Here is a 20,949-nt window from a genome sequence, read left to right as displayed (position 1 = left end):
TTTAAAAATTTATGTGCAAGACAAGATGTCCTGTGTCAAATTTCCTGACATAACTTTAACTTACATCTAAAAAGCATGCTCCAGCAAATGCAACAATAATTGCCACACAATTTACAGTTAATTGAAATTGTAAAAACTTTGTAATTGAATCATATACATTACGACCCCACATAACAGCTTTAACAATACTTGAAAAATTATCATCTGTCAATATAATATCGGATGCTTCTTTTGCTACATCTGTACCAGCTATACCCATTGCAAAACCAACATCTGCACGTTTCAACGCTGGACCATCATTTGTACCATCACCAGTGACAGCGACTACTTGACGTGACGGTGCTGCACGACTGTTAATTATCCCACTGACTAATGTGTATTTATCCTATTAAAGAAAAAGATATATATATTTATGTGAAATTTAAATCTCTTTTATTAATAACAAGTGATTAGAAATAAAATCAAATGTATTCATAACAGATAACTTCGTCTGAATACAATAACTTAATGTTCAACAAAGTATGAACAACCGAATGGTTAGTAGGATCCAGATAAATCTATCATCATTAGTTTGATCTATGGCTCGACTAGCTCCATTCATAACGTTTCAGACTGAGAAATTAAGTTACACAAATTCAAGTTTCACACTGGGTGTCAGTTCCTTAGAAATTACAGATATACCTTGCTGATGAGTGCCGACTAGCAAAAAACTTGAGTGAAGGATGATCTCATGTTAATTACGTTCAATCGTTCCATAACAGCCTTATTTGAAAACATCTTATCAACCAAGTGTAAACCGGTTTATCATATCACTACGAATAGTAGTATGATTACGAACCAAGGTCTCCTCACAAACTTTAAAATTGATTTGAATGCTCAAAACGAAACAGAAAAGCACAGATTGAAAAGGAATAACGCAAAATATATAGTAATCTTTAAGTTTGGTTTGTATCTTGAGTGATTAATCATGGTGAAAGGAGGCAGGTGGTGAAGCCATAGTTACTGATAATCATAATAATAATAAAACAATATTAACTCAACGAGTGAACAAACGTCAATAGTGGATGCATAAAAAGTAAGCTTAAGTAGTAATAATATCAGAATAATTCAAAAATGTTTTTCCAATCATAAAGAAAGGTAATTGGTTGCAGCTGTTAACATATTTATAAACTTCACTGAACTTGGTAGAAAGGAAGACATGAATGTCGATCCAAAATGGACCATTTATCTAAATATACACAGATTTAGTCTTATTCATACCTCACATCACTAACAGACATGTAAATGGTCAGACGAGCTAAACTATATCAGGTGTGGGGGAGCTACCCACCAAAGACAATGAGAGATGGTCGCGGATTGACTGAAGTTAGACATTAACATAGTTGGATCCAAGCTCAGTTAAGCGTTCGCGCACGAGATCGACAGTCTTTAGTTCGTTATGATATTGAAATTTCAAATACTTCTGAAAATAGGATCTACGATTTTATTCTTTCTTCTTGTAATTATATTATGGAAGATATTATAATTGGTGTGTTGCCATTATGTAGCAGTAGCAACTACTAAGTGGGAATCAAAGAAGTCAATTGTATCCCAGTTTTGGTTAACTAGAAAAAATACATCAGTTCAATGAAGACATTAACCATTGGAATGAATCATGTAGGTAGATGTAGATTACTTGTTTTTGGTTCATATGATTAACATAGCCAAGCGGTTGGAAACTCTAAATGATATTAAATTTACTTGGTATTCTTTTACATATATCTTCCCATTGTTATTTAGAACTGCAATTGATCAGTCTCATGTTGGCATATGTGCATTATGTGTGGATTGCCTCGATATAGTCTTAAGTCACAAGCGTTTTAAGCAAAGATGGATAGTGGCTAGCAGTGAAACGCGTTTCATCCTATTCGGAACTCGTCACCTGGATGTACCTACATCCCAGGGTTAATGTTTATTCCGGGACTCGAATCCAGTACCGTTCGCTTCAAACGCTATCGCGTTATCCACTTAACTACTGAGTCCTAATAGCCAACTGCTTGTGCCATGGGGCGAAGTTTAAATTCACTTGTATCTTCCGATTGTTATTTAAGAGTGCAATTGATCAGTCTCATGTGATATTTTTCAAAATCATTCACAATAGTTCACATGCATTCACTCTTTGTCTTCACAACTATTTGAGTTCTTTATTAATGATTTTCGTTTTATTGTAGTAATCCATATTTCCTCCTTGAATCGTATCTTCAATGATTAATCATTTCTATTAACACGAATACTCTTATTAATTCTACTATTCTGGAATTCACCTTGACAACTGGTAACTTGAACTGATGTATCCATATTGATTCAATGTTAATGATGAATAGAATGAATACAATTCATTCATATTGAAAATTTATATTCTAAATAAAGTGTGTACACTTAACAAGAACAAAGTAAAAAAAAAATACCAGTGTACATTTTTATCCACCCTGTTAATTTTAGTTACCAATTAAATGTTTATTTTATACAACAATCACACTAATACATATGTACAAATATAAACCCATCTATATACACACATACACGATATTACTGATTTCAGTAGAATGTAAATGAATGATTGAAATAATCAGTTGAGTACTTCTTTTCAAAATCCAAATTCTTATGTCTTAAAATTAGACTAATGTTAATCATTGTATCCATTTTTATGAATCAGTTACATTTACTTACTTATCATGATTATCACTAATCACAACGGTTAGTAGTAGTATTGGTAATAGTTATAATAATACTAATAAATGGTAAGTAGTAGTAGTAGTACACATTGTATATTCGTCTATTCAACTGTTGTATAATAATCTAACTGTGTAAATAATACAATGTTGTATTACAGTGCAAATATTAGTTCGTTGAGTTGATGTTATTGAAAAACAAAATTTTGATCTAATTTTCAGAACGGATCGTAATGATAAGTAAACTTATGATGATGATGATAATAAGTAAGTATGTAATACATAGATGTGTTTATATATGTGGATAGGTAATCCTCATATTTAACACATAAATACACAATGTGGGGATGAAATTATCATATTAACAGTAATTGACTGAAATATGTTTCACGTTTTACATTTTGCTTAAACAATTGAATTACAGTAATTTTAATAGTTGAGATCATCAGTCAATTGAAGTTAGATCATCATGGAAAACCTCGAAGCACTGGACGGCCGTTTCGTCCTATTGTGGAACTCCTCAGCAGTGCGCATCCACAATCCCACTCGTGGAGTTCGAACACAGGACCAATCAGTCTTGCGAGCTAACGCTTAACCTCTAGAGCATTGAGTCGGCATCCAACAGTGTTAATGTCTAACTTCAATCAATCCACGAAATTCCGTGACCATCTTCTATTGTACTGAGGTAGATACCTGTCTCTAACCGACACGGATTAGCTCCATCGGTCACAGCTTCTCACTAGAACTCCGATTGTGGATGCGCATTGCTGAGAAGTCCCACAATAGGATAAAACGGCCGTCCAGTACTTCCAGGTTTCCATGGTGGTCTAACATCAATCAGTTTATGATCTCAATCGAAAAATATTGGTTTATTTTAAAGATTGTATTCATTATAGATGGATTTCAGTTATTAGATAATCATTCAGTTATGCTGAGAATTGATTGAAATAAATGTTGTATCATTAAACATTGACTCAGTGTTCCTAATGATTAGATATTCGCTACGAGACCATATTTATTATCGTGTCCTTGTGTATTACAAACACATACTCGTGTAGTTATAATCAATAATTTAAAGTGACAAGTTCTGTCAATGATAAAGAAACAAGGAAAATAGGCAGATAACCGAAGAAGAAAGAGGAAAACAGAGATGTATATGTGAGCGTGAATAAGAAAGCGAAACGATTACCATTAATTTCCACAATAAAAATAGTGAATAATTATTTAATATAGAATAGATGGATTGTGGTTAGCATTGGAATCCAGGACACGCGATTTATCTTATTTAAGACATGTCAACTCGATGTACTTGCATTCTACAGTTGATATTCACTCTGGGATTCGAACCTAGTACCTTCCGTTTCAAACATTTAACGAATTGTTCTATATGAACTTATGATAAAACAATCGGCACAAGATGTACACACGCTAATTAGGACTAGTCAAAATTAAGTCAAAATATCAATAAAGGGATGATAATCCAAACAACAACAAAAAACACCATTACAAATTAGATTAGAATAGTTAGTTTAATCAGATCAACTGAATTTTCTAATTTACACATAAACTGCATAGAATTCCTTTTGTGTTACATTTTTCCAACTGTTCAATTCATTAGGTGGTAATATAATGTCTGTCTTTAAGAATATTGATGACGATGATGATAATAGTTACTAATGTGTTTATTATTTTGCTAACGTTGAATAAACTTTATTTCATTACTAGGAACCATATTTAGACCCATTTTTACCTTAATCAACATGTTCAACTTGTATTCTGTTGACAGGCAGCTAGAGATAATACAGATACAACACACATACATACATACATACATACATACATATATACTAACATACATTGGAGATGTATAGTTATCTATGTTTTCCTTGTGAATAAGTATGTAAATAAGTATGTCATTCATGTTTTATCTTATGTTTTCACATTTTTCAAAGTTAACAGAACATATCAGTGATGCAGTTTTGTCTTTAAGGAACAGAAATATTACCATATTTTTGTAATTAATTCAATAGATAACAAACTGTCATACTGAAATATGATTAACTGATTTATGAATACTTGTTGGGACATAGAGACAAACACAAACACACACACACACACACAGAGAGAGAGAGAGAGAGAGAAACAGCTGTGTTAGTTGTATCAACCGATAACAAACGTATCAGGATTGAAATCTTATCACTACTACCAACATATTACATTCGTGAAAAAAAATATTATTAAAGAAACAAACATCGGAAAAAATTCCACAACTCCAAACTGATAATTACCAAGTGCTCACTAGTGACTAGTTTTGAGAGGTAATTCTCGGAGTTCTAGTAAGAACCTGTGACCAGTGGAGCTAATCCGTGTCGGTTAGAGACAGGTATCTACCTCAGTACAATAGAAGATGGTCACGGAATTTCGTGGATTGATTGAAGTTAGACATTAACACCGTTGGATACCGGCTCAGTGATTCAGTAGATTAAGCGTTCACGCGTGAGACTGAAGGCCCTGGGTTCGAACCCAACGAGTGAGATCGTGGATGAGCACTGCTGAGGAGTTCCACAATAGGACGAAACGGCCGTCCAGTGCTTCCAGGTTTTCAATGATGGTTTAACATCAATCGGTTCATGATCTCAATCAAAAAATATTTAAGATATTATTATAACTGAACAATTAAAATAATTTATTTCTATCAGTAAGATGTCAATTATAATGTTACTGTATTCTCTCTATGATAGGTTACTCATAGTTACGAATATTTTATTAACACCCTGAGCAACATCATCAGCCAATATAGAATGTGACATCAAAAGACAACATTCACTTCATTCGTCAGTCAGTCAGTTGAACGCGATGTAAAACCTGGAACGTATGTACATAAGTTTAAGTTCCCATACCACATTAATACAATAATATAAAATTGTTAGGGGAAATCTCAGAATAGTAGAGTTAATAAGAGTATTCGTATTAATAGAAATGATTAATCATTGAAGATACAATTCAAGGAGGAAATATGGATTAGTAAAATAAAGCGAAAATCATTCATGAAGAATTCAGATAGTTGTGAAGACAAATAGTGAATGCATGTGAGCTATTGTGAGTGATTTTGAAAAATATCAATTAAGGTCTCTAACTAATGGTTATGTTGATCATCAGAACCATGGACAAGCAATCTACAACTACCTACATGATTCAGTCCAATGGGTAATGTCTTCATAGACTGATGCCATGGTTTGATTTAAGCGCTCTCTTTTTCCAACCATCTCTATGACACTCATGATTGGATGTCAAGGTAGTAGGTGGATAAGCAAATATAATACATGTCTTAATCATCTCAGTTATTAGGTATTCACCAACTCGTCGATCTATTAACCATACATATCTAGTAATTTGCGGCTAACCTCAGAATTTCTAACTCGATGGTTCCAAAATATACGAGTAATACTTCGGATATCCCTTCGACCGAATACTAGTAACCTACGAATATCTTCTACTTTAAAGGAATGTGTTTCATAGCCATAAATCAACAACTTTCTATGTAACACATAAATGAAAGAAAAAAGAACTTACCTGAGGTGAAGATCTAGCCAATACTCTTAAATTAATCCATACTTGATCAAATAAATCTTGTCTAACTTTACCAGTTGCTTTGTCACGAATACGTCGATTAAATTCTTTACCTTCAATAACAAGAAAATTTTCACCTGGTTGTATAATACCACATTTCATTGCAATTGATCGTGCTGTATTTACATTATCACCAGTTACCATACGTACAGTGATACCGGCTTTTTGACATTGACGTATAGCAGCTGGTACTTCTGGTCGAACTGGGTCTTCAATTCCAATAATACCTAATAAAGTAAGACCTTCTAATAAATGTTCTTCATCATCCCAATTCGGTTCACTTTGTACAATCATATCATTTGGACTTTTTGAATTTGTAGCTACATTCAATATAGATGAAAAATATAGATAAACAAAAGTCAATACTAACAAAAAATATATAACAATGAACGAGGAAAGAAAACAATTAAAAGCTATGTAGGCAGATGAAAACTACTTGATTATTTACTTATCTAAGCAAATAAACAATGGTACAAGAAGGCACCAAATATATATGAGCTACATAAATCATTCGATTTGTGTGAGGGCTAGAATACTACCTGGGTGCCCAAACCGAAGCAGATAGTTTCTTTAGGTTGCCACTGCTCGAGTCTTTTATCTAAAGGTCTATTCCACAAGACAGTGGAGCAACGTCAGGATATACAGTCTCATGGTAGTCGGTGACCAAGCACACATTCATACGCCATATGTTCCTTCGAAGTAATGGAGCCCATGTGCATCATTGGTTTGAAACTAGGGTTTCCCAACACTCTCAGGTGGGTCCTCCATATCCACCAACTTAGTGAAAGCTCCGGATATTCGATTTTCGTCCTCTCAATCTCGTGAACACCCCAGCTGCGAGAAGGCAACGAGTAGGACTTCTCTGTCAGTGGGTGTATACGTGTGGCCACGTGAGAGCATTTCAAGAAGGAGAGCGAACTCTCCTCACCCTCCACCATACCGGGAGCATTTGGGGGTGTCCGCGTAATTATCGTAGTCAATGTAGGGACACATGGAGTGACATGTCTTAGAATTGATCACAATCATGCAGGTTCTTTATTCCTGTTGTTGTTTTGATTGCTTTCAGTTTTCTCACATCTTTTCTCAATATTCCGCTCGCCGGCAATCCACTTCTGATTGATGTGACATATTACTTATATCTACCAACATAAGTAGCACACACCACAATCTTTCTTACTACTACTAATACTATCGCTACTTTCATTACTTCAGTATTTGTCGTAATAATCTCGCCTTAGTGTGATAATTTGTAATGTGACAAGTTGAACCGATAAGTATATCCTAAAATCTATGTTGCTTACAACTGACTGATTGTAGTAAACTCATTAGCTGATAAAAGTAGTCACTCATAGGAAGTAGTTAAATTATACATTTTAGGTAGTGATTCAATGAGGCAAATAATTTCCATTTCAGATCTCTGTTAAATGATTGGAATAATTCTATTACATAATTTATTATGTTGTTAGTGAAATCCAAATTATAACAGATCAGATGACGTTCTTAAAATATGATCGGTTTTTTCTTAAAACTTTCTAATTTCGACATTCTTTCGGATTTTCTTTTCCCAAAATCGAACGAACAAAGACAATATAAGTATCCAAAGATCGAAATACACACACACACACATAAGAGGTATGAGAGTACTTACCTATTGTAATTTTTTTATAAGCTATGCCAATGGTTCGAAGACCTTCACCTGCCATTGGTTCAATAACTGCTTCAGTTAAACGTTCTTGATCTTGTAGACTGAATGGTCTTGGTTTATTTTGTTCATCCATCATCCAAGAACAACTTATAGATTGAAGGATTTAAAAAAAAATAAGTTACATGAATAGTTAATTATTTTAAGGGCAGTAAGATAGATAACTCAATTATATTAAGAAACAAATAAGAACTACGGGCAAGTGGATATCTACAGATGGACTGTGACTAGCGTCAAAATTTAGAGCGCGTTTTGTCCTATTTTAATAAACAGGACACGAACCCAGCTATGTGTTTTTAAGAAAGTTGAGAGAGGGGAGAATGCATTGATCTTCACCAATGAGAAACCCTATATTAAGAACAAATAAAACTCAATACAGTAGTTGAAGGGGCTTTGTGGAGATTGCTTTAATCCGTCGGTTGTATTCCCTACAGGTTTGATGTTCATTAGGGTACGATTGAAAATCAAGAAGGATCAGACAACTGTTTCATCTTAATATAGGACTCTTCAACAGTGGGTACCCCCGGTCTCACCAGGAATCGGACTCAAGATCTTTAGGTCTCATAGTGCATGGTCAAATATTACAACCACTTGATAGACATCCAATGAGTTTTTTGTTTACCAACTATTGTTATTCGGTTTCAACAGACTTAAATGTTTTTTAAATTTTTTATTTGAACACATAGATATTGGTACAAGGGGGCACCAGATATATATGCGCCACACAAGCCACTTGATTTGTGTGAGAGTTGTGATACTTCTCGGGTCACCAAACCGAAGCAGGTGGTTTTCTTAGGGGGCCCCACACTCGGAACCTTCGACCTGAAGGTCTGATCCACAAGACAGTGAAGCATCGTAAGGAGATGCAGTCTCATGGTAGCCGGTGACCAATAATTGGTTCATATGCCATTTGTTCCTTTGGGATACTGGAGCCCATGAGTACCATTGGTTTGGAATGAGGGTTTTCCAACCTCCCTAGGTGGACTCTACATATCCACCAACCCTGTTAAAGCGCCGAACATTCTCTTCTCGTCTTCTCTATTTCTTAAACAACACTCAAGGAGTGAGAAGGTAGTGAGTAGGACTTCCTTCGCAGAGGCTGTATACGCGTGGCCATGTGAGAGCATTTCGAGAGAAAGAGTGGATTCTATCCATTCTCAGCCATACCAGGACATTTGGAGGCTGTTTACCAGTTTCAACAGACTGGTAAATAGTAAAAATAAACCAGATAACCAAAGGAACATATAGAAGATAATCTAAAAATTCATTAACTTATTTATAAATAATCAAAGAACAATCCATTTCTATCGTATAAAAAGGAAATTTAAAATGATGATGCAAATGGATGATGATGAAGTAGAAACAAACAAAGAAGTTATCGTTTCAAGAGAGAACAAGAATAAAACAGAAATGTCTCCTGTCAATTTCCTTTTAATATAAATTTATATATAGATTACCATAGTAAAGGTACAAAAAACTAAATTGCACTATCTACTTAATAATCAATTTTAATAGACTGGAGGCATAAAAGAAAAAGACTTAATCTTTTTTTAATAGGTAATTTATAATTACATAAGAATGTTAAGATGTTAGATATAAGGGGTGACATTTATGAAATTGTAATAAGGATATATACAATGCAAACCAGTTTATTGCATTTTCTGTCTCTCCCTCTCTCTGTGTTCAGGTCCCGTATGTATCTATGTATGCATGTATGTATGTAGATGGGTGTGGGTGTGGGTGTGTATGTTATGTAGAAATAGAGAAGGTGCTAATGTACAAAGAAAGTAATGGAAATAGGAATAATTGATGTAAAATCATTGATTTTATACAGTTGTGCCCATTTGTGTCCAATGAATGATTAAACAGATGAAATGTTTATTTTATCCATTAAAAAAAAGAAAAAAAAAGAAATCATTCCATTTTAAGGACCTTTATATTCATTGATATTTTGGTAAATTGACAAAGAAGTTGAATTATTCTCATGAAATAAGATTTACTTAATAGAAATTGTAGAATATGTAATTATGAGATAAAGATGAAGTAATTAGTAATAGAAAACTAAACATTTAGTCTTTTGGTCAATCGAGTATGATGAACAGTAGAAGGATTTTTATATAGTGGTCTTGAGTGTTGTTAGAATTATGAGGCCGACTATCAATTCCCGGTCGCCCACACCGTGGAAGGGTTCTTCTAGAGGTAACTGAAAAGGAAATTGGATTAGAGGTGGTCTCAGTGACCTGAGAGTGTGACCGTAGTGCCCAAGGGACAAATGCTTGAGGTCGGTCACATACGACCTTTTTATGAGTAATTTTTGTGTTAGCTCTGTACTTGTTGGGACCTTGACGTCGGAGACGGATATCCGTGGGATAAGGCGAGGTGTATATTTTTAGGGTCGACCTTTTCTAACCCCACCCTACCTTGTGGGAAGGTAACATCGCTGTCGGACTTGCCCATCGTAATGAAGCAACCGTGCCACAGTGGCTGTAACAACCGTTCCTCAAGGTCCTTCCATGCCAGACAGGTCGGTTGAAGAGCGGTAAGACTAAAAGCAACAAACCCAAGGTGTGAAGGCGAAATCTTGCTGTGCTAATGAGGTGTAACAACTTGGACCGATGCATGTATGTGCCTGGTCCTACATTGTAACTGACTGATGAAATAAATAGATTGTAGTTGGCAGTGGAATCTAGGAAGCATGTTTAATCCAATTTGCGGTTCCCTAGATAGATGCACTTGCATACTAGAGTTGATATTCATTGCGAGATTCGGACTTAATACTTTACGAGTTATCTACTTAGCTATATTCTATCTATCGTTTATGAACTTGCGAACTAGTTCATAGGTCAAAATAAAGCTCATAATAAGAGGGATATGAATATGAATAGTCCAGTTACATAACAATTATAGGATAAAAATATACGCATAGTATTGGTCCATAAATGGGTCTCAAAGTTACCATTCATTATGCTTATCGGGACCTAACACTAATATTGCACATAACAGGTGAATCAACACTTATGGGACTATTTTGCTAAATCTTAACTCTAAATCATTAATCCTTACCCTTAACTACTAACTCCAACTAGGAATAATATATGGACTTCTAAAAATGTATTTCGACCCTTTTAAGAGTTCAAGAATATGGACAATCTATAAGAACGAGTTAATAAGTTGTTCATTTTTAGCTTTACACACAGAGTAACCTGAAGATATTAATATATTTGTCATTGATATAAAGTCTGTTTACTCTTTGTAATATTACAGTTTTCTTTACCATAATCTATCTAATTCCAAAGGATATTTTCTAAATGACTAAGAACTGGCTGGAAATCGGCCGCTGTTGTATTAAGCTTCTCTGTATAGCATACTGTCATCGAATTATTGAGTTGAAGCCGTTTGTCCAGATGTAGTGGGTCAATTATTTTCTTTCAAATATTGTAGTTTACATCATAGAATACTGATGTTAGCTAGACACTCAGTGAAAACCATTTATCACTAGACATAGATTTCGTTCTAGTATGGGACTCGTCAGCACTAAGCATTCATTGACCTATCATGGATCGAACCCCAGATCTTCAAGAATCTAGTCATTAAAAACAGATACGTTTTAACTTTTTTATCAATTCCAGCAACAGTAATAAGATTATCAATAATGACTAGCAACAAAACAAATAGATTGCGTGTTTACTTCCTTAAAATTCACAGTTGGTAAGGATATTGAGGTTCAAATCTTAATGTGAAAATCACACCAATGGTAAATTCTGATGTAGCGTCCCAAAACCAAAAAAAAAATTAAGCGTACATTCCAAATTCCACTGATGGTTAGCATTGAAAAAAGAAACATGTTAACAGTGGTAACTATGGGGAGTTATTGAGGCATCTACTCAAATAGTCCATAAACCAACATAAAGCAAACTAATGTGGTTCTAAGTATCAATAGTTGGCAAAAAACATAAACTCTTATGCAGTAGATATTCAAGTTATAATATACATTATTATTACTTATTTACTACTTACCATTTAACAACCATTTCTGAAGCACCTTTGGTAAACAATAAAAATGACATTGGATTATCTGATTCTTTAATAACTGTACTCATGGATTTACGTATTGAATTAAATGTGTACACTTTATATAAACGTTCTTCACTCCATTGTGTACGTATATCTTCATAGCTACGTCCAATAGATTTGACAAAACCTAATAAAGCACATTCTGTTTTATTTCCAACTTGTTTAGGTAAAGCATTTGGATTATCGGGAGGCTAAAAACAAAAAAGAAGAAGAGAAAAACAGACATAAAAAGAATATGATACCTTCGCAGTGAGTATCTGTTATATCCCTATAAGCATAATGAATGGTAACTTTGGAATCCATTTATGAACCAATACTAAACGTATATTTTTACCGTATAATTGTTAAACAACTAAACTATACATATTCATATCCCTCTTATTATGAGCTTTATTTTGACCTATGAACTGTTATTATACGATTTACTCTTCTTGAATTATGCCTTGTCTATTAATTACTATCTCCCATATTCACAGCCTCTTTTGGTTAGATCTTGTACAAATGTTGTTTCCTATTTTATTGGTATGATTTGGTCTGTCTGGTTGGTATATAAACTCAGTATGCTTGACATAAATGATTCATATCGCAGAGGCTGAGATTTGCGTTCTGGACTTAAGTGGCTGGGCTAGGCAGGAAGCAGGACCGATAAGTAATCTAGACTGCTCGTACGGGTTTTATGCGTCCTTCGTCCGATAGATAATTCACTGCTCTTTAATTGGCGGTATCATTAAGTTATTAAACTAACAGGGCACATAGGTTACAAATTATAACAGTATCAGAAAAAATGATCTAAGAGTCTCTTCTTAAGGTTGATCTAGTTTATACTGATAATAACATTATATGAATGTGACATGATATCAAGAGTTGATTAGGAATTGTTGTTAAGTAGATTAAGTGTAGTACTACTACAAAGGACTGCTCAAACTTTTGGGAAACTATTTTGTAACCAGAAAATTTTCAGTTTTAGATGTGTTTTTTTATTTTTATTTTCTATTAACTATATTTGGTGTTGTTTTACTTGTATTTTCCCATCGTTATTTAGAACTGCAATTGATCAGTCTCATGTTGGCATATGTGCATTATGTGTGGATTGCCTCGATATAGTCTTAAGTCACAAGCGTTTTAAGCAAAGATGGATAGTGGCTAGCAGCGGAATCCAGTTTGACACGCGTTTCATCCTATTTGGGACTCGTCAGCTGGATGTACCTGCATCCCATAGTTGATGATCACTCCGGGACTCGAACCACATTGCACAAACAGGTGGCTATCAGGACTCAGTAGCTAAGTGGGTAACGCGATGGCGTTTGAGGCGAACCGTACTGGGTTCGAGTCCCGGAGCAAACATCAATTCTGGAATACAAGTATATATAACTGGCAAGTCCGGGATAAGAAGAAATGTACTAGCCACCATCCATCTCTGCCCATAAATAACAATACTATTGTTATTGGATCAGTCTCTAAAATTGACTTAGTGATGTAAATGATCTTTCAAATTGAAATAAACTGTACAAATCTAATATTTTAATTATGAATAATCATTACAAGAAGTTGTGATATGGATGAACTTGACACTGATTGTACAAAGTTTATTGATTTCAACTTCAAACTTTAACCAAAACTTATGAAAAAGATTTAAACCTCATGGTTTATTTTGTTTCATAGGTGAATGAGTACATCATTGATAGGACGAGATAAAAAAGGAAGATAAAATTACATTTTCAACTCATTGTAACTATTCATTCAACATTACTTCCGTTTTTAATTTAATATAATAGTTATCCAGGGTAATTTATTCACTATAACATTGATTTACTCCTAATATTTATTTACTTATTTCAAGTCGAATGATTTGTGTGAGGGCTGGAATACTACCTAGTTGTACAAACAGAAACAGGTGATCTTATTAAAGGTCCATTCCTTGAGCCTTCGATTTAAAGGTCTATTCCACAAGAAAGTGGAGCAACGTCAGAAGATGCAGTCTCATGGTAGCCAGTGACCAAGCGCACGTTCATAGGCCATATGTTCCTTCGGGACCCAGGAGCCAATGTACATCATTGGTTTGAAAGTAGGGTTTCGCAACACTTCTATGTGGATCCTCCATATCCACCGACTTGGTGAAAGCTCCGGATATTCGCTTTTCGTCCTCTTAATCTAGTAAACAACACCCCAGCTGCGAGAAGGCAATGAGTAGGACTTCCCTGTCAGTGGCTGTATACGCGTGGCCATGTGAGAGCATTTCGAGAGAGAGAGAGAGCTGACTCTCCTCACCCTCGGCCATACCAGGGGCATTTGGGAGCTTGATTTACTTCAGTGTGATGTTTATTCGAGACTTGATATTCTTTGTATTAAGTTAACGTGAACTATATTCAACATGATATCCAGCATGTGATTCTTTATAATTCTAAACATTTTCCATACATGTAACTTGTTACTAACTAACAATCAAAATGAGTATACAAATCAACATATAAGTCAATGTATTATTGACTAGGGTTATCGTTGTATTTTCTAGGTGGTGATTAAATCTTCACTTGTATGAGTCTTTGTGTTCTTACTTCTTGTCGTGGGAATATCAATGGTTCATCGTTTTTAGAAGTATAATTAATAAATGACGCTTAATTACTATTATGAAATTGGTTTCCAGATTGTCTCTCTGAATAAAAAATATATATTTAATACAACATAACTAATAAAAAAAATAGCACTGGAAGCAGTATTATTAAAAGTCAATGATACAATCACTTCGAAATCGATCATACTTAACTAATTTTGTAGAGGTTTGGACCCTCCCCCGTCCCGTCGCTACTGCTCGATCAGCTAAAGTTTTGAAAATCAGACGTTATGTTTAGATCTATCAAAACATTTGAATTTACATCAAATGCAAAAATGATTTAGATCAACTGAGTTACATATTATGGTTCACAGCCTGTTATAATTACTAGAAAAAGCCATTGAAAATTGGATCGATCAGTCACTCACTCAGTCATGATCAACTTAGGGGCTTGATATAAATTCGGATCAATTCAAGTTACCATACTACAACTTTTGACGACTTGATCGAATATCCGGGTTACCCGTTCCTGTCATCTAGATATTTCAACAAGTTATCTGTTTTCTTATGTCTATTAATCGCATAAACTATTCATATGCGTTTATGAAAAGTTTACGACCTTTCATTGTACAAGTTACAAAAAAGTACAATCCGAGAAATCGGGGTGACTGGTAATATGCATTGAAAAGAATGAACATTATCCAGATGTTGATTTCTGAACTGCTAACATCCAATTGGCTATCACTCATTATATTATCGTCAGGATCGATCAAAAAATAAGAAAAGGAAACTTGCTGAAATACTTTGTGCTGAGAAAGTAAAGCTCATTTTATAAATCTCATCTTTTCTTTTTAGGGTTTGAAAGTACAGATTTCTGGGGTCTAGAAAGTGGTTACAAAGTCCATGGCTAAATATTTATGTGTCAGACTTACCAATAATGTTTTCTTGTCTTGTTTCGCTTTATTTAACATTGATAAAGAAAAAAAAGAATACTACTACTACTAACAACAACAACATCATAGTCGCTTACCAAAAGTTTCGATGTATATCCACTATTGATGGATATATTCATTACTATGAGATTGATGATAGATTCTGGTAATTCTGAAGCTGTCGGTATACGTTTATAATGTTTATTACCAACAAAACATTGAACAGCTGTCATACGATTTGTAGTTAATGTACCAGTTTTGTCTGAACAAATCGCTGTTGCATTGCCCATTGTTTCACATGCATCTAAATGTCGAACTAGATTATTATCCTGCAAAACAAAAAGAAAAGAGGGCAGAAATCAGTGGGGGGAATAAAGTAGAAATGAACAGGTGGAAAAATATAACCATAGTCGATCACTTTCATCACACACTGATATTACACTTGAGAATGGACAATTGAAAAATCAATGTTCTTTGAAAAAGTGTTTCGATTTATGCATACCATTTTGCAGCAGTTCACACCCACAGTCTAGTCAGTGGAGTTCAAACTTAATACCTTTTAATCTCGTACAATGATCACTTAACCATCAGATAATTTAATGTTTTAATCCAATGGTTTATATTTTCAATTATGTTTAATTTGTGAGCTGAAATATTGTTACGAAATGAGTCCTTGACACTCCAGTGGAAACTTGCACTTGAACGAGTTCAACAATCTTGCGAAAGAGACAATCAATACAAATGATATGGAATGATTCTTGTGTTATATGGTGAGTTGATTGAATTTAGTAATAATGGTTATTAGATTTTGACTAAGTATCTTAAGAGGTGAGGCATAGGCCTCATGACCTACAAAGTCAAATATTCTATTCTTGGTGTACTCTGAGGTGGAAACGTCCTATGCTAAAATGCAATATCTGTTCATTACTGTGCAATTCTTAATGATACATTCAATCTTAGATTTGTCATTTTAGGTGTGTTGATACTAAGTGTAACATCTATACTTTCTCCTACATAGGGATTTGTGCATTAATTATAACGACTGAACTTATTAACAATATATCTAGACTTTCATATAATGGAACGATAATGATGACTGATATTCAATAAAGTTAGTATTGAAGTTGATCTACATTTCACTGAGTCACTTCTATGATTCTTTTTGGAAAATAAAACAACTCGTAAATATCAGAAGAGTTTTTTGTGTGGATATTATAGCAATTTCAATAGTTGAAATCATGAATCAATTGAATCTAGACCACCGTGGGACTCCTCAGCAGTGCGCATCCACGATCCCACCTGGAGAGATTCGAACTCACATTAGGACGAAACGGCCATTCAGTGCTTGTAGTTTTTCCATGGTAGTCTAACTCATGATCTCAACTATTAAAATTACTATAATATCCACAAAACCCTTTCTGAAATTGAATTACAGTTTGACTATTATACAGTTGTAAACTTTTAAATATTTCTAAATTTAGTTAGAAGACTATTGTGAATAATGCTTATCAGTTTAGAGTTGTGGAGATTATTAAGTTTTTGATTGAGATCATGAACTGATTGATGTTAGACAACCACTGAAAACTCGGAAGCACTGGACGGCCGTTTCATCCTATTATGGGACTCCTAATCAGTGCACATCCACGATCCCTCCCCCATGAGATTCCAATCCAGAATCTATCAGTCTTGTGCGCGAGCGCCTAACCACTAGACCAGTAGACCGGCATCTAACACTGTTAATGTCTAACTTCAACTAATGCACGAAATTGAGCGACACATTCACCATTTTCATCAGTGAATTACTATCTCACAACTGATCCGGTTGATCTCCACTGGTCATTGTTTTTCACTAGAACTCCAGGATATACCTCTTGAAACCAGTCACTAGTAAGCATATGTTGATTAGTATCACAAAGCGGTTTTGTGGATATATTATAGTAATTTCAATAGTTCAGATCATGAGTCAATTGAAGTTAGGCCACCATGGAAAACCTGGAAGTACTCGTACTCTTTTTTTTTTTTTTTTTTTTTGAAAAAAAGAAAGAACGAACATTTTATAGACTAAGGACAAATCACTTCAACTAACAATACAATATTTATACATAAAATTTAATCGATAAATGAAGTATTCAATTGTAGTAAAATATAAAGTATTCAACTTGACTAGTAACACAAATTTATCACTGTGTGTGTATGTGCGTATGTGGGTTATTTTCGAAAAAAAAGGAAAAAAAAGAAAAAAAAACCAAGGTGTACAGTTTTCCTGATCTTGACAAGAAAATGTAAAAAAAAAAAGCACACACACACACACAAGTAATTTTAGAAATTTCATTAAAGTTCATGTTTAACGATCCGTTTTTTGTGTATAAACATCACTAAAAATCCATTAAAATTAGTTTTTAGTTGTCATTGAATGAAACTAGACAAATATTGAAAATGAAAGAAATATTAGAGTTGATCTAAGTTAAAGCATTATTGAAAACATGAAAGCAATAGACGATCATTTCGTTCTAGCTTAAATCAATTCATGAGTTCAATCTTGACAAATCCCTATTCTGATAATAATCATATGTTCAATAATGACTAATTTCAAGATGGATTACTTGGAGTTTATCGTGAGAAACCGTGACCAGTGGAGTTAATCCATGACGGATAGAGACAGTTATCTACCTCAGATAATGGATGAAGGGTTAGGTAAATTCATGGATCAATTGGAGTTAGACATTAACACCGTTGGATTCAAGCGCAGTAGTATAGAGATTAAGTGTTCGCGCACGAGACCGAAGGTCCCGGTTTTGAACCCTGTGTGTCATATCGTGAATGTGTACTGTTGAGGAGTCCCATAATAGGATGAAACGGTCTTCCAGTGCCTCCAGGTTTTCAATGGTCGTCAAACTTAGACTGAATCATCAATTCAAATGTTAAAATTAATACAATCTCCACAAAATCCCTGTTCTAAATATTAGATAGTTGTTTTATGCAAATCTAACAAATAGGCATCTACTGACCACCACCGAGGATCGACTTCATGATTTACATCAAGTTTATCGAAGACCGTTGCTTCTACCTTGAAGTGGTGATCGGGATTGCCTATCGTGATGAAGCAATAGTTATACTTACTGGAACAATCCTTCCTCAAGGTCCTACCATGCCAGTCAGACTAATAGCAGCAAACCCAAGGTTCGAAGGCGAAGTCGTACTGCAGACTAAACAGAGGTGTGACAGCAGTAAGGTGTTTCCTTCAGACAACCAGCATAACAACGATGCTGCCTTCTCACAAAGGAAGAGTGGGGTTAGAAAAGGTTGACCCTAAAAATCCACTCCTCGCCTTATCCCACGGATATCCACCTCCGGTGGTACGGTCTGAACAAGTACGGAGCTAACACAAAAATTACTCACAAAAAGGTCGTGTGTGATCAGTTTCAAGCAGTTGTCTCTTGGGTACTGCGGTCACACTCTCAGGTCACTAAGACCACCTCTAATCCAAGTTCCTTTTCATGTACGTACCTCTAGAAGAACCCTTCCACGGTGTGGGCAACCGGGAAGTGATAACCGGCTTCATACTTCTAACAGTATTCAAGATCACTATATATGAAATCAAATCCAAGATTTTCAAATATCACGGTAACAATTATTAAGTCTTAGGTACAATAACTCATTATTAACCTTTTTATTCAATTGACAAATACTATCAGTGCTAAAAAGAAACCACACTTTAAGCCAATTATCTGAAAGAAGAAAACTATCTGTTCTATTCATCAATATCATATACTACAAAGTGAATGTCAGTCAGTCAGCTACAACGTAGGACCCGGCACATATATGCATCGATCCAAGTTGCCATACCGCATTAGCACAACAAGATAAACACCGGATTCATAGAAGTAGTCAATCCAATGATAGTAATATATAAAAGAAAGATTGCACATAAGGACATAGTACAGAAGTGTATTGATGTGCAAGTAGAACATACAATAAATGAATGAATAAGTAAATATTAAACGATAATAATGAAAGCAAAAAATTTACGCTACATTTTTCTATATCATCAAACTGCAACACGAGGCAAGCCCTAACTTGGAATCCTGAAAGGAAGCAGAAAAGAGAAAGGCCAAAGAACACATTACGTCGAGAAATAGAAGCAGATATGAAAAGGATGAATAATAACTGGATTGTCCAGGACAAAGGGTTGGATGGCGAGTGCTGGTGAGTGGCTTATGCTCCTTCACGAGGAGTAACAGGCAGAGATGATAATGATTAGTATTATTATTCAATCTCTTCTATCTGACACAATAATTAAATCTAATATTTTTTATTTAGTAAAGTTGGATTAAATTACAACAATAAACAAACTTGATTGACACTTAATAAATGATAAGCAAGAGAATATACGTTGCGTGTTTATTTTCGGTAAGTCTTAGATTAGAAATAGGTGATAATTTAAAATGATGGAGGCATATATATATATATATATATGTGTAGTGCAAAAGATAAGTAGGGGGGTATCCGAATCTTTTAATAACTTGTATACAAGATAAATGACAGATATCATACTTGTTGAGATGGGAACAAATTAAGATATAGAAATAGAGAAGAGAAAGATTGAATAGTGAAATAATTAACCCTATTTAATTACCAACCTATTTTTTTTCTGTTTACTTAATAGTCAATCTAAATTTATTGATCCAATCTCTATTGAGAACGAAAATTCACAGTCACACTTTAAGTATATTTTTTCATTGTGAAAATTATTGAATTTATTATTTAGATATCACGGAATGATAATAAGTCGTCACATGGTCGTCAGTGAAGACTAGGAGGTATTGTATGGATGTATAGTTCTAGTTCAGAACTCTTCAGCAGTGTGCATTCATGACCTCATAGAGGATCGTATCCAGGGCATTGAAATCATTAAATTCGGACTCAGTGGTTTGTGAACCAATTCTAAATAGTAACTAAGTATTATAAAGCCAATTCTATAGATTATTTGAAAAGATTTATCTATGATACAGTTTTCATCATGGATCGACATTAGCTTGAGAGAAGGAATACTGAAAATCGTGAGAGTGACCTCATTAGAAACTGACTTATATATTTATTTGAACACATAAATATTGGTACAAAGAGGAACCGAATATATATATATATATATATATATATATATATATATATATATATATATATATATATATATATATATACGCCAGAAAAGTCACTTGATTAGTGTATGGGCTGTGATACTACCCGAGTGCCCAAACCGAAGCAGGTTGTTTTCTTAGGGAGGCCCCACCCAGAACCTTCGAATTAAAGGTCTGATCCACAAGACAATGGAGCAACGTCAGAAGATGC

General features: G+C 34.4%; 1 protein-coding gene across 2 annotated transcripts in view; it reads right to left on the bottom strand.

The window, feature by feature from the left end:
- Positions 1-20,949, bottom strand: part of ATP2B1_3 (ATPase, Ca transporting, plasma membrane) — a 163,999-nt gene that overhangs the window by 32,162 nt on the left and 110,888 nt on the right. For both annotated transcript variants that reach the window (XM_012937249.3, XM_051216531.1), the window contains exons 9-13: positions 15,699-15,929; positions 12,061-12,308; positions 7,990-8,132; positions 6,285-6,661; positions 65-385 (exon numbers count right to left, since the gene is read on the bottom strand). In XM_012937249.3, coding sequence (XP_012792703.2) covers positions 65-385; positions 6,285-6,661; positions 7,990-8,132; positions 12,061-12,308; positions 15,699-15,929 — 1,320 coding nt within the window. The remainder of the gene's footprint in view (positions 1-64; positions 386-6,284; positions 6,662-7,989; positions 8,133-12,060; positions 12,309-15,698; positions 15,930-20,949) is intronic.

Source organism: Schistosoma haematobium, chromosome 4 (assembly GCF_000699445.3).
Source record: "Schistosoma haematobium chromosome 4, whole genome shotgun sequence".
Taxonomy (NCBI): Eukaryota; Metazoa; Platyhelminthes; class Trematoda; order Strigeidida; family Schistosomatidae; genus Schistosoma; species Schistosoma haematobium.
This window is presented reverse-complemented; position numbering and strand designations above follow the sequence as displayed.